Below are 13723 nucleotides of genomic sequence, written 5' to 3' on the forward strand. Positions count from 1 at the left end.
GAAGACCTGCCTTCCTGAGCCTCCGGAGGGGGTGGAGGCGCCTCTGGGCTTTTTTGATGACCGCTGAGGCGTTTCCAAACAAGTAACTGAATTCATGAAACCACTATTACAGAACAGAAATTAACCACGCTATGTTCACCTGCCAAATTCATATGACACTTGCAGCTTGGCAGGGGTTGAATATTGCACGTTGCCTTTCCCCCACTGGAGCAAATTATAATCTCCTAAAAAGATATTATCAGTCTTTTGAATTGGTAAGTGAGACAACAGGTCTTATAGAGCAAGACCTGTGTGTATTTCACTTCAATGATCTCTGATTTGCTATCATTTCCATGCCAGGCTGTGGGGGAAAAAAACATCAAATTCAATAGAATAATACAGATTAATAGAGCCTGAAGTCTTCGAACAGACAAGGTGTTTCCGTATTTTTGCTGAAAAAAAAAAAACAAGATTCCTGTCATACTCATCAAACTCTTTGCATTGGACAACACAAAATAGCAGCATCCCAGAGTCGATTCTCCTTGCAGCTGGGTTGCTTGCATTGGCTCAGGTGGCTGGGGCCAGCAGTGGGAGTTGGGGGGAGTGGGGGGCGAGTGACATACGCTTTCATTCAGGTCAATAGATATCTTCAACAAGTACGTCATCATCAATGCCGCCGAGCTCCAAAGTAGAATGTACTAGCTACCAATATACCAGGCAATTACACATGTATTGACAGGCCTCCATTGTCGACATTGTCTCACTGATGGTGCCCACTTTTTTTTCTCTGGTAGTTCTCATCCCTGACAGACTCCCTCCTGATAGTCACTTGCAGACAGATTTTAGATTTGAAAGTGCTTTTATTTCATGGAACATATAATTCATGACGATTCCAGAGAATCTGAATTTACTTACTTTCATCATTTTTTTTTTTAATCTGAAAAATAAATGTATGTTGTTCCTATTATCATTATCATTAATCTGTTATTTGCTGATTGGTAAGGCGGGCTGTAAACTAAACCACAGTCATTCAAGCTATAGCTACCATTGCAGTAGCTTTTAGTTGATTGTGTCTGCTGGAAACATGAGCCATCAGATGGTTTGATAATTTTGCAGCTTTTCAGTATCACACTAGATACAGTGACAAGGGCCAAATTTCGACACATTGAAGACATGTGGTGGTGTACACCCAGCTATGGTCAACAGCAGGGGGGGCAAAAACACAGAAAAAGGAAGCCTTGGTGATGATAAATGTGTTAAGTTCCTTGTTTTAAATCTAGATATTTAAATTGTTTCCGAACAACGTGTTTTCAGGCAAAAGTTAAAGTGTCACAAACTAGCTCAATGACAATAACAAGGAGTCCAGGCAAGAAATGTATTCAAAACAAGTAATTTATTAAAACTTAAGTCGACAAAAATGGACAATGGAGTGTGTAAATCAACAATGTCAGCAGTGAAAGCAGTGCATGGAGGTGTGTTTAATGTGCTATGGAGGTGCTGAAGGCGCAAAACAAAACACAGTGATGCAGGGTGGATGTAAGCTGTAGGAAGGGAGAAACAGAGTTCAACAAATATTGTCCGTTCCACATCAACCAATTGCCAGGTGAGGTTGGACAGGAGGGGTGTTATACTGGGGTCCTAAATATTTAGACAACAAAAAATTAGCATGCTAACCAGCTCCTGTGCTAGTGGTGTTACACAACCACACTCCTGGTAGTCCCGCTAGCTGTACAGCTAACAGTAGCTACAGTCATGGATGTAGAAATAGCATACAGTTAGCAGTAGTTAGCAGTTACTCTGGTGTTATGCTGCGTATAAATTTAAGGTGAGTAATTCTTACATATTGCACATTATTATTTAAAAAAAATGTTGACAGTGCCCAAAAATTAAGTAATAAAAACTGCACAACAATTAAAAAAAAAAATGTATCCGGATTATTAGTCTGATTACACACAAATAGTAATTCACACATTAAAGTCCTGAGTGGACGAGAGTGGTGTCTAAAGTCTTAAAAAGGTCCTTGAGTGGTGTGGCTGCGGTGTTCCCATTCACACACTTTGCTTCATCTGATGTCTGCTTCGGTCTTGGTCGGGTGTAATGCAGCATCAGTGGCACCACTGGTAAGTTGTGGGTGCCGGAGTCTCTAACCTTTGGTTCTGTAGTTCCTGGACAGCTGAGGGTTGACCAGCCTGTTGCCTCCAAGGAGATTTGAGGAGTCTGAAGAAAAGGCTGGTGCTCTCCTGAGTGTGCAACTGATTTCACAGTGGACCGCTTGTGGGAATCTTGAGTCTGAGGAACCAATGACAGACAATAAAAGGAAATCAGGAGAAAGGTACAAAGTTATCAGCTTTCAAACACTAACCGGAAATTGTAGGATACAACAGAACTACAGAGCATAAAGCTAGAAAGTCCCCAACTGAAATTCAAAGAATCAACCGAACAACATGCAAAGTGTGAGTTTAAACTATAAAGCTAGCACGCGTTTCCTTATCTTCAACAAATCCCTGAAAAGACCAAAATCAACAAATGATTTTACTAACAAGTATTCTGTGCCGTAGAGCTTCATTTTTGTCTAAAAGCTATTAAGAGCACACAGTGGGCCAAAGAGTTGATGTTCTTTAATTACAATGAGCCTAGGCACTGTAGTTTGTAGTCAATCCCACATACACTGATCACCAGCACGTTTACTAGTGCACCAAATCTGTATTAATCCGCCGTTAAAAACAGTCCCCAGTAAATCCACTTACAATGCATTTACTCCTATTTGACTAACATTTGCTAAATCCTCCAGTGCCCAACTATTTTAGAAAACAACTGCACCTTACATAACCAGCAAGTGCCAAATTATAACTTCCCACAGCGTATGTCCCAATTAGAGCACATGTTCGGCAGTGATAATATAAATTAACAAATCAATGTACCCTATACATAAAAATAAGTAAGTAAATATCTATGTACAGGATCCAAGATCACATAAAACAAAGTTTTTGATAATTCCCAGCTGTATTAAGGTATAGCAACCATTTCATCCAATAACTGGTACATTTATCCATGCAAAGTTTCAGAGAGAAACACTCAAAGCTTCAAAGTAATGATCAAAAGAACAGCACTTAATAAACATTCAGCTCAAACGTTGCTACAGCTGCGAGTAGGAATATTACATTCCAAGTGTATTTCCTGTGGTCCATCTGATGAGAAGAAGAGCCTCATGAAAATGTGTTTAAAAGTAATCCATTGTATAAACAAAAGAAATTCATTAGAGAAAGTCATTTTTGGCGTTTTCAAAGTCACTCTATGAAGCTGAGGCAGATTATTCTGTTAGCTCTCAGAGGCTGCTGGTGTGAGGCTTTAGCTTTAGTATATGTTTTCCACTCGCTTACGCATAAACAGCTGTTGCATATGTTTTTTGGCTGTAAGCCTAAATACTTTCTGAATATATTTTAATACAGTATGTTATAAATTACAAATTAGTTTTTTCCCCCATTTTCGTTATTACATTTCTTGAGAAACAGGAAATCACTGATAGGTAGGAGTATCCTACCAATTCCCAGAATTAAACTGTCAAATGCATTAATATCTTATCCTTTCTGGTATCCTTTCATGATTATTTTTTACTATGTCTACATTTAAATTAATTCTTAACAGGTTCTGTTTATTCTACATTGCTTTAGCCTATTTTTTAACCATATATCACCTCACACATAAAAAAAAACAATTGCTGTGTATCACTGCCCAACTCTGTAGCAACTAGTTTGCTGGCCAAAACATAGCGTTAGATGACAAAACACTCACTCAGGGGTCATCTTTCTTTTTTTTCCCCAATTTATCTTTAGGATCCTGAAGGAGGCCTCTGGCATAACTCTACCTAGCCAGGAGTAAAACTTTCATGCAAGGTACATGCACTGCTTCAGGCTGGTCGTCGGTGACAGTATTGAACAAAAACTGCCCATGCTTAAAATTCACTGCACTAAAAATATTCCATTTCTGATGGCGTCGGAGGGTAATGTGAGCAAAGGCTTTACTAGTCGCTGTTTTCTGTCTACAGCTCTGGACAGTCACTGTCAACGATGTCCTGAATTCAGCTGCAGCTCGGCCTCTCTCCACTGGCTTTCTTCAGCTGTTTACTCTGACTTCAATACAAATCCTGCCTGAGTATCACTGTCAGCCAAAACACTGCAAAAAGTCTCACTTTTTGTGACAAAGTAGTTTGTGTTCCACTCATTCCACCAGAAAAATGAGAGCTGTAGAAAGTGTATGTAAACTGTTGACAATGACTACCTACCTCGAATTTATTTTTCTGCTGTTGCTTCACAAAGACACACCTTGTGCTGCTTTTGTCCTTCTCTTCAATTCCTAAAATGAAATCAAAACAATAAAAAAAAAATATTGCTCAATTCTGCCAGGATGACATATTTTATACATGGATATAGAGAGCCGAAGTCATGCCCCTTCCACTGGACCTCATTTCGGAAAAAAATGTACAGTAATCAATGTGGAGAGACAAATAATTGTCACAAATGTAACACAGATATCATGTTTTTCCTTTTAAAAGATAATTTTCCAAGTCAAGAATGTTGCAGTCAGTCGTAACTAAAGATAAGTACCATCTAGTTTTGTGTTTTACAACTCAGTGAATCACATCGTCTTTCTCAACACCAGTGTTAATTTCATCAGACGAGACGAAAAATATTCGTCAGCGATGGTTTTTTTCATGACGAAAACGAGCCGAAGACGAGACGAAATCAATGCCCTTAAACACTGACTGTGATGAAATTAACACGCATTTTTTGTTGATGAAAAAAGACGAGACGAAATCTACTTAATCAAATAAAAACTTAATAAAATGTCTTTCTTTTTTCGTCACAGACTTTTAAATTACAATCCAAAAAGTGCCTTCACTGGATGCGCGTCAGTTTTTTTCTCCTCCTGCGCTGCTGCCAGGGTGCCAGTGTGTGTGTGTGTGTGTATGTGTGTGTGTGTGTGCCTGAGTGAGGAGCACACAACACCGGTGCTCTGTGCTAAGTGCAGCGAGTACAAACAGAGCTTCTCTGGTGAAACGTGCTACAGAGTAATTTCACGTGTTAACCCGTGTTTCAATAAATGTATTCCTGCCTGATAAAACGTATTATTCCTGAGATGTCGTAGCTTCATCTGGGTCGATTTACCTGCTTAAAAAAATTTCATTTGGTGAGATCTTTGGCAACCTATTACCTATCTTACTTCAGACATCACGTCAGCAGTGTTTTTGGTTCACATCGGTGTGGCACGGGCCGACAGAAAGCAGCAACACGTGTCTTTGCAGCTGCTCCTCTAGCAACGTAGCATTCCTAATCATTCAACATGTGGAGCTACTTTATCAGGTAGTAATGACAGTGAGATGAGTGAGACAGTCTATTGGTTTGACTAGATTAATTGTGATTAAAATTACTGTCAATCTGCTTTCAGAGACTAAAAAAAGACTTTTGACTAAAACTAGACTAAAATGCCAAGACTTTTCGTCAACTAAAATGTGCCTAAACAAAAAAGAATACAAGCTGACTAAATATGACTAAAACTAATAAGGGCATTTGACACAAGACTAAGACCAAAACTAAATTGAAAAATAGCCGACATAATTAACACTGCTCAACACACGTCACCAACACGGCCGCCGTCTTGGCACAGAAAAGGTACTTAAAAAGATGAAAATCACAATAAATCTGGCCATACTTACAACTGTAGTTATGCGAAAGAAGAGTTTGGTAGCTCTGTCAGCAAGATAATATATGGGACCAGCACACAATGTTTAAGTTACAGGTTTTGGTGCCGCTTGAGACACCGACGTGATTGTTGGCTGTGTAGTCTTTATAATTACGTATTTTCACAGTCTTACCTTTCATTAGTTTTATGACCGACTGCAACTCTCTTGACATGGAAAATTATCTTTAAATTGACGTATGTAATTTGGGGGCACAATTCAAGGGGGGATCAAAACATTATTTGTCTCTCTCCATTCACTACCATACAAATTATTTTCCAAAATAAGGTCCCATGAGGGAAACTGGAAGGGGCTCTCTATTATATAAATGTGAGGACTGGATGAACAGCATACCCGACGGGACACTGTCTTGATGCTCTCCATCCTGATGATATGGGCTCAGGGACAGAAACAGAGTCTTCAGAACTGAATTTGCAGCAGTTGTTCCTGCAGATCCTAAAATATGAACGAGACATTAACAACATTATGTAGTGTCTATAAAAAGTGTTCACCCCCTTGAATGTTTTCTTTCCCTGTTATTGCTTTTATAAATGGAATCACAGTTTTTTCACAAGAATTTACAAAAAAAAAAGTGTGAAATAAAGTGAAAAAATATTTCTACAAAGTAATGTCAATTAATTAAAATTATATAAAGAAAAATAAGTGATTGCATAAATATTCACCCCCTTTAAAGTGACTGACCTAATTCAACAGAGGTCCAGCCAATTATCTTACAATTAGTGAAATGGAGATCACCTGAGTGCAGTGAATGTGTCTCAATTCACCAGTCAAAGCTTCTTGAGAGAGTGGCAAAGATAAAGCCACTGTTGAAGAAAGCTCATTAAATCTCCACTAGAGTTCAGCCAATGGCATGTGGGAGACTCCAAGATCAACTGGAAGAAGGTTATTTTGTCTGATGAGACCAAAATTGAGCTTTTTGGCCATCAGACTAGACGCTATTGGCAGACACTAAACACTGCACATCACCACAAACACACCATCCCCACCATGAAGCATGGTGGTGGCAGCATCATGCTGTGGGGATGCTTCTCAGCAGCAGGCCCTGGGAGGCTTGTAAAGGTAGAGGTAAAATGAATGCAGCAAAATAAAGGGAAATCCTGGAGGACAACTGATTCAGTCTGCAAGAGAACTACGACTTGGGAGAAGATTTATTTTCCAGCGAGACAATGACCCAAAGCATTCAGCGAAAGCTGCACAGAAATGGTTTAAAGACAACAAGGTGAATGTTCTGGAGTGGTCGAGTCAAAGCCCAGACCTCAATCCAATAGAGAATTTGTGGCTGGACTTGAAAAGGGCTGTTCACACCTGATCCCTGTGTAACCTGACAGAGCTTGAGCAGTTTTGCAAAGAAGAATTGAGTGAAATTGCAGCGTCCAGATGTGTCCAGGCCTGATTGAGACCCATCCACACAGACTCAGTGCTGGGATTGCAGCCAAAGGTGCATCTACTAAATACTGACTTGAAGGGGGTGGAAACTTATGCAATCACATATTTTACATTATATATTTTTATTAAGTGACATTACTTTGTAGAAATCTGTTTTCACTTTGACATTAGAGAGGTTTTTTGTAAATTCTCGTAAAAACAAAACAAAACAACAAATTATATTGACCATGATTCCCTTCATAAAAGCAATATAAGGGGAAAACATCTAAGGGGGTTATTATTATTGGTAAGAAGTATGTGGCATCCCACCTTTGTGTCGATGAGCTGTGGAAGTAGATGGACTGTCACCACTACAAGTTGGACTGCCAGACACACGGCTGCAGACAGGATTCACCAGCTGTTTCACAGGCTGATTTATATGCCCAGTTGAATTGTCTTTTCCTATTTCAGCATCAGAGGACAAATCAGGGGATCTTGGTGCATGAGAGACTGGGCATGGGAGAAGTGCCTCTACATTAGTAGCTTTTTGTTTGGAGTTTGATAAATGAGATGTATTAACAAGTGAGTGGACTGACTGTTTAGAAGAGGAGTAAGTCTTTGAATAATCTGGTTGGGACTGCACACATGGGAGAGGAGCAGCACTGAGAGGAGCAGCAAAAAGGCTGAGGAACGGTCTGGCAGAGGCTTTGTCAGGTTCAAGTGCAGTTTTAAGATGAGTACCTCTGCTATCTGAAGCCGGTGGAGCAGTACACGAAGGTTGAATTAAGTCATGACAACAGGAGGAACTTGTTAAACAATCGTCTATAGGTTGTGGAGCGTCAGTGATGAGGCTTGCGAAAAGGCTCCTATAGGGACTCTTCTTGGTCTTTTTACATCTAACTGTTGAATCACCACAATGCACCATTTTCCTGCTGCACTCTGCTGTGGTCTCAGTTGAATAATGCTGTTTTGAGCCAAGGTTGAGACCAGATTGTGTCTCTTTGGAGTGCATATAGATCTTAGTGGGTTGTTTTGGTGCAAAATAATGATTGACTGAGATTGCCGAACCACTTGATTTAATGGGGCCTGACGAGGGACAAAAAGGCTTAAAAGATCCTTGTGAATCTGATACCAGAGCAGAGAGGTGTGGCCTCAACTGTGCAGGATGTTTGGAAGAGGACATCTGACTAGGGGGCCCTGATGGAAGAACACCTTCACCTTTGCAGGTTACAGAGTATGTAATATCTGTAGACGACAACTCCGACTTGACTTCATGAGCGGCTGTTTGAGCAGCTTGTTTCCTGCTGTCCGCGTAGGCCAGAGTACAATTAGGTAAGGTCTCAGACATCAGACTGGTGTGCACTTGGAGAGATGGCAGGCTTTTGAACAGTCTTTCCTGGGATTTGTTTGCTTCCTTTCTCGTATTAACAGAATTCAAGACCTCCTTATTTGGGGTTTCTGGGCTTAGCTGAGGATCAGTGATCTCTTCAAAGTGAGTTTTGGGGGTAAAGAATACAGTTTGTGCCGTAGGAGGGATAGGTTGGTCACCAAAGGAAGAATTTTCCACTGATTTACAAGACCTGAGAACAGCATCGACAGAGTACGGAACTGCAGAGCCTGTCGTGCAATCAGAAGTAGAGAGAGGGGCGGATCCTTGACTTCTTGGAGTTGTTAAGAAACTAGAGAAAGGTTTGGATAGTTGAGGTCCAAGCACTGCTTCAACTGAATAACACACTGGCTCTTCCTGAGTGAGGTTAGTTGATGGAGGGCTTTGGGGTTGGGCAGCATCTGATGCATGTGGTGGGACAGCTTCCGCTTCTTCAGGTTGACATAACAGGGCTCCCTGCTTAGCATTTGTGTCTGCGCTTCTGTAAAAGTTTGGCCTGAAAAATACAAATGTCAGGTGAAGGGGAAAATCCCAAATGTCACAACCAAATGTCATTTATGAGATAAAATCTTATGCAAGAATCACACTCATGTATTGAATCACAATGGCAGGTTTAAGTTTGTATGTGCGCACCTGACTGGTTGATTTAACATATCAGGGGTTCTGGTTGCTTCTATAATCGTGGACTCGTCTGTGTTCGCTGGCTGTTCTGGGGACTCCTGTTCAGCTTTTTTTGCAAGTTCAGAGAGGTCACTTTCCCGTTTTAATGCCTGCAGCGAGAGGAAATGAAGCACATGCGAAATCAGCACACAGCAATGCATATAAAAGGTTTTAGACATTTTCCACCCTGGGAGTTTTGCATACACACCTCATCTAAGAGTTGGCTAGTGAATTCATTAAGCAGCTCATGGGAAAACCTGCAATCTGCTCCTTGAGAACATTTTCCTTTTCTGTGGAAGAACTTGCAGGGGAAGGACTGTGCAGTTTAGTAAAGGATACATCAGATATTCAACAGCCTCCAGTTTCTCACAAATAGCAGTACAATACTCATCACTGCAATCAGTATATGACAGGAAGATGTGCAGATTATAGCTTTTGAACCAAAGGATATTGTGCATGTATGGGCAGCTGTCCCCCTTTGCACAGAATCCCTGGACGTAGAATTTGCACAGTTCTTTGACGAGATTGTTGTAACCCTGAACATGCTCCAGTTGGCAGTCGTCACCCTGCGTACAGGAAAGGGAAGGGAGCAATTCAACAGCATTCAATGAAAAAGCCTGAGGGCAGAATAATAAGATGTTTTTCTATCCTACAACCCACCTTGATGCACCTTCCATAAAGGAAATGTCGACAAAGTGACCGCCCATCCACGACCACAACGTTCTGGTCCTTGAACTCCTGTGTCATGAACCTTGTACGCTTCTCTTGGAAGCCCTAAGAGAAAAGATGAGCATGACAATAATATTCCCAAACATTTTCATAAATACATTCTCAAATAAACCTTTTTGTGTGCCCCTTAACCAATTTGTAGTGGCATTCTGAGCTTTGGTTAGGGGCAGTTAGGATTCAGGGGGCAGAAATGTAACAATATATTCAGAATGATGTATTCATTAGTTTTATATCACCTGAAACTAATAATTCTTATATTTTCTTTACCATAGAATTAGCCTTGTATATATCTACAAAGGGAGGTTCCACAGAGTCTACCATGTTGCACCGACATGTTTCTACAGTAGCCCAGAACGGACAAACTAAACACTGGCTCTAGAGAGGGCCTTTCACGTTTTTTTTTTGCACTTTTAGCGGCTGCCAGAGGTTCTCACACATGCTTGGAAGGGAAGGATGAGGGGATGGCTATTCAGTTGGTCGCAATCTGCAACCTCACTGCTAGATGCAACTAAACCCACACATACTGGATCTTTTGGTGAATTGATTTGTGTAAATTGGAGTGTCTTATATTGGGTGTTACTGTGGGGACTGCCCTCAGACAGCACACAAATGCTTTTTAATTTAGAGAATAATCTAAAAATGGCAGCTATGAAAAAATGGGTCAGCTCCATTAAATCCTCTCACACTTACTGGGCACAAGCTGGACAATGAGTATAAAGGCGATCATTGTAACAATTTTAAGCAATTTAAAAAATGTATCACTTATGTGTGGGCCATATGTGAGCAGATTGTAACATGACATGAAAAATGAGACCATCCCCATCTCTCTCAGTTGCCTATACAAGCCTGGATGTGACTTTTTCCTCAACCTTTCTCGAGCTCCTCGTCTCAGTGCCTCTCTCTCCTCCACTAACAGAGAGCAACAGTAGCTAACGTTAGCTTAGAAACGGAGTCTGCTAACATAAACCAACTACTGGCTTCCAGCACAAGTTCCACAGGGCCCCTTTGAGAGTTCAGGGCATAAACACCTAGTTTTCATTCAGACATGCCTGTAGCATTCACTGCACAACAAAAACATATGCAGTTTTTCCACCAGCACTTTTGGCCAGGCCGAGACAAACTGAGCTGCACTAATTTGCTTTTCCATTACCAGTTTACCGTGTTGAGCCAAGTAGGGCCAAGAGCAGGGTAGGGCCAGGCTGCGACCACCCTGCCTCCAAGTGGGCTGCGGTGTTGTCTCGCGACTGTGGCCAACTCATAACAAGCACCTGTCTCCCCCTAAAATTGATTCTCAGCTTAAGTATGTGAAGGAAACCTGAGAGAAAGCCATTTTTAAAAGTCAGTGTGTTCAGCTCTCAGTATTTTTGTAGCCTCTAACTGAATCCCTTTAGTTTCTCTCATCCTGTTTGTTCTCTCAAACATCTGCTGTGTTTTACGGTTTCATCGTGTTCACTTTCAGCTGTTTCGGGAGTCATGTTTAGTTACTGCTGCTGAAAACACAACGTTTCCTGTAATGCTGCTTCATAATAAAAGCTTTTAAATGACTAAATAATGGAGGACTTTTGTTGTGAAGAAGTTATAGTAAAATTGCTAAAAAATGTTTATAACTGAATTAGGAGAGTCTCTTTGTTAGAGGTGATTTTGAGATAGTACTGCAGGGATTGGGAGCTGTGGTGGAAAATGCAAATCCCAGCTGTGCATTGTATTATAACAGACTTGAGGTTTTATGATTTTCAAGATAGTATTGGGCTAATATTGCCACTTAAGTGTTGACAGGTTGAAACACTCATAGCAGTGTTGCAAAATGTCATGCCATTTTTTAAAGGGTGTTTCCATAAGTGTCAAAAGCACCTAAGCCCTGTTGCTGCTTTTTATCTGACCCGATCTGGAAAAATATTTGAATAATTTCTGCCTTCATTTTGCCTGTATACAGCTGAGAGGGAGGCATAGCATGCAGAGACAGAGTGGAGGATGACACGCAGCAAAGGTCAGAACTGGGCATCGTTGCTTCATTTCTGGTCTTGTTTTCATTAGATATGCAACATGACTGATCTGAATGCTGCTTCTGCCACAACAGCAGGTTTCTTTCAAACTGTAACAGATAATTTGCCAATGATGGATGATATCTGTCCTGACAGAAACAGCCAAGTGTCATACCTCAAACTTACCTGTTTATAATTTTCATGTTTCCTGTCCTCTCCATGTTTTCTCAAAGTAGGTCCAGTCTGATGGCCTGCACCTCTATAGGCAGGTCTACCTCTACCCCTCTGTTGATGCCAAGTTTTCTGCCCCTCCATCTTCTTATTCTGCTCTTGTTGCTTGTTCACATTACGGTTATTTCTAGTTTTGTACTTTTGACCTTTGTGCCACATGTTAATGTGGCCAGCTTGATTTATGTGATGTCTCAGTTCTTTGGTGAAGCCAACACTTGCATGTTCACTGTCAGTGGTATGCATATGAAAGTGTTGGGCCTTGGAGTCATCCTCTGTAGCATTATACGTTCTGGTTGTCTGGGCTTGGTAACATCGCTTCTGTGGAAAGAAAATGCATTCAAAGTGAATGTCAAGCGAAGTCTATGACTACAAATCCATGTTGTCTAGGCAAGCAGCACAAACTAGGAATGCACTGATAAAGATATTGACTGAACAAAAAAAAAAATGTCCCAAAGACATTAGCCTTATTGACTGCTATCAGCCTATCTGCAAATAAGGTATTTACCACTGGCAGTGGTTGATGTTTGTCTGTGGCGTCACATCAATTCTGTGCCGACACATTCATGAACTATTGGCTTGTAGTATCCCTGCCATTAGTTAGGTAGTGGAAAATTAAAATCACTGACTAGGTAATTATATAATGGGCTGTAAGTTTTTCAAGGAGTTACTCTTCCAAAATAGTGTAATGAAGGTCTGAAAGACTAAAACATTCTAGTTATTTATATATATATATATATATATATATATATATATATATATATATATATATATATATACACACTCACAAGTGGATACTCACAAGGTTGTGAGTATCCAGTCTGGAGCTGGTGTGTCCTTTTGGTCAGTTAGCTCAGTGGTTTTCTTACAGAATCTTTGAGCCTACTTTTAAATATGTGATGTTGATTTTATGGTGTAATTATAAACATTAGTCTATTAACTCACCTTTGTGTAAGGGCCCGTCTGCTCACCCTGGGTCCCCCTCTTTCTGTCATTGCCTCCGTTACCATCGTCACTCTCGTTTCTATAAAACAAAAAGGGGCCACTAATGAATATGTAGATTTAAAAAGACCTGCTACTTCAAACAAGCTAATGTAGCGTTAAATACCTGCGTTTGAAGGCTCGGTGACCAGGGCCTTTTACTTCCTCTGCCACAGCAGATAGTCGTGTGAACAACGTAGCGAAAGACATTTTATTTCACTCTTCACTGGTTCAGTTTCTCCTTGTGTAAAAACTAGCACAGCGCTCATAGCCGAGGATGTGACCACTCACATGTATAGCTACACCAAACTTTCAAACTGTCCACAAGAGATGCTCGTGATGACAAAGGCTACTTCGCGCCAGAGACAAGTCTTCTGAATGTATTATCTATCTTAACCTGCTTCTCTGTCAGACCCTGACTTGTCCAAACATATTGGTTTGAGTTGCAGTCCTGTGGTTCACGGCTCCGTCACATGAACGTGACTTCTCTGCAAACACGATTCCATCCATTGCCACTTCTTCCGGGTTTGCGTCAAACGTCACCTCCCTGGACTCTACCATATAAGGACAGAGGGGGAGGAGATATGGGTCAGTTCAACTCAGCATGACATTTTCGTGTTGACAAGGCACAATTATGAAAAACTATTTAAAATC

At 40.7% G+C, this 13723-nt stretch overlaps 1 protein-coding gene across 1 annotated transcript; it reads right to left on the reverse strand.

Moving 5' to 3' along the window:
- Positions 1 to 1353: 1353 nt before the first annotated feature.
- Positions 1354 to 13620, reverse strand: LOC311252557 (uncharacterized protein). Its single transcript, XM_084345803.1, has 11 exons — positions 13197 to 13620; positions 13034 to 13112; positions 12047 to 12409; positions 9810 to 9923; positions 9600 to 9715; positions 9358 to 9466; positions 9123 to 9259; positions 7433 to 8985; positions 6071 to 6172; positions 4262 to 4332; positions 1354 to 2268 (listed from the first exon to the last, which is right to left on the reverse strand). Exons 1-11 carry the CDS (start codon positions 13277 to 13279, stop codon positions 1951 to 1953), a joined length of 3045 nt encoding a protein of 1014 aa, XP_084201929.1. The 5' UTR covers positions 13280 to 13620; the 3' UTR covers positions 1354 to 1950.
- Between the last annotated feature and the right edge of the window lie 103 nt (positions 13621 to 13723).

This window comes from Pagrus pagrus (genome assembly GCF_965226575.1).
Source record: "Pagrus pagrus genome assembly, chromosome: 2".
Lineage (NCBI taxonomy): Eukaryota > Metazoa > Chordata > Actinopteri > Spariformes > Sparidae > Pagrus > Pagrus pagrus.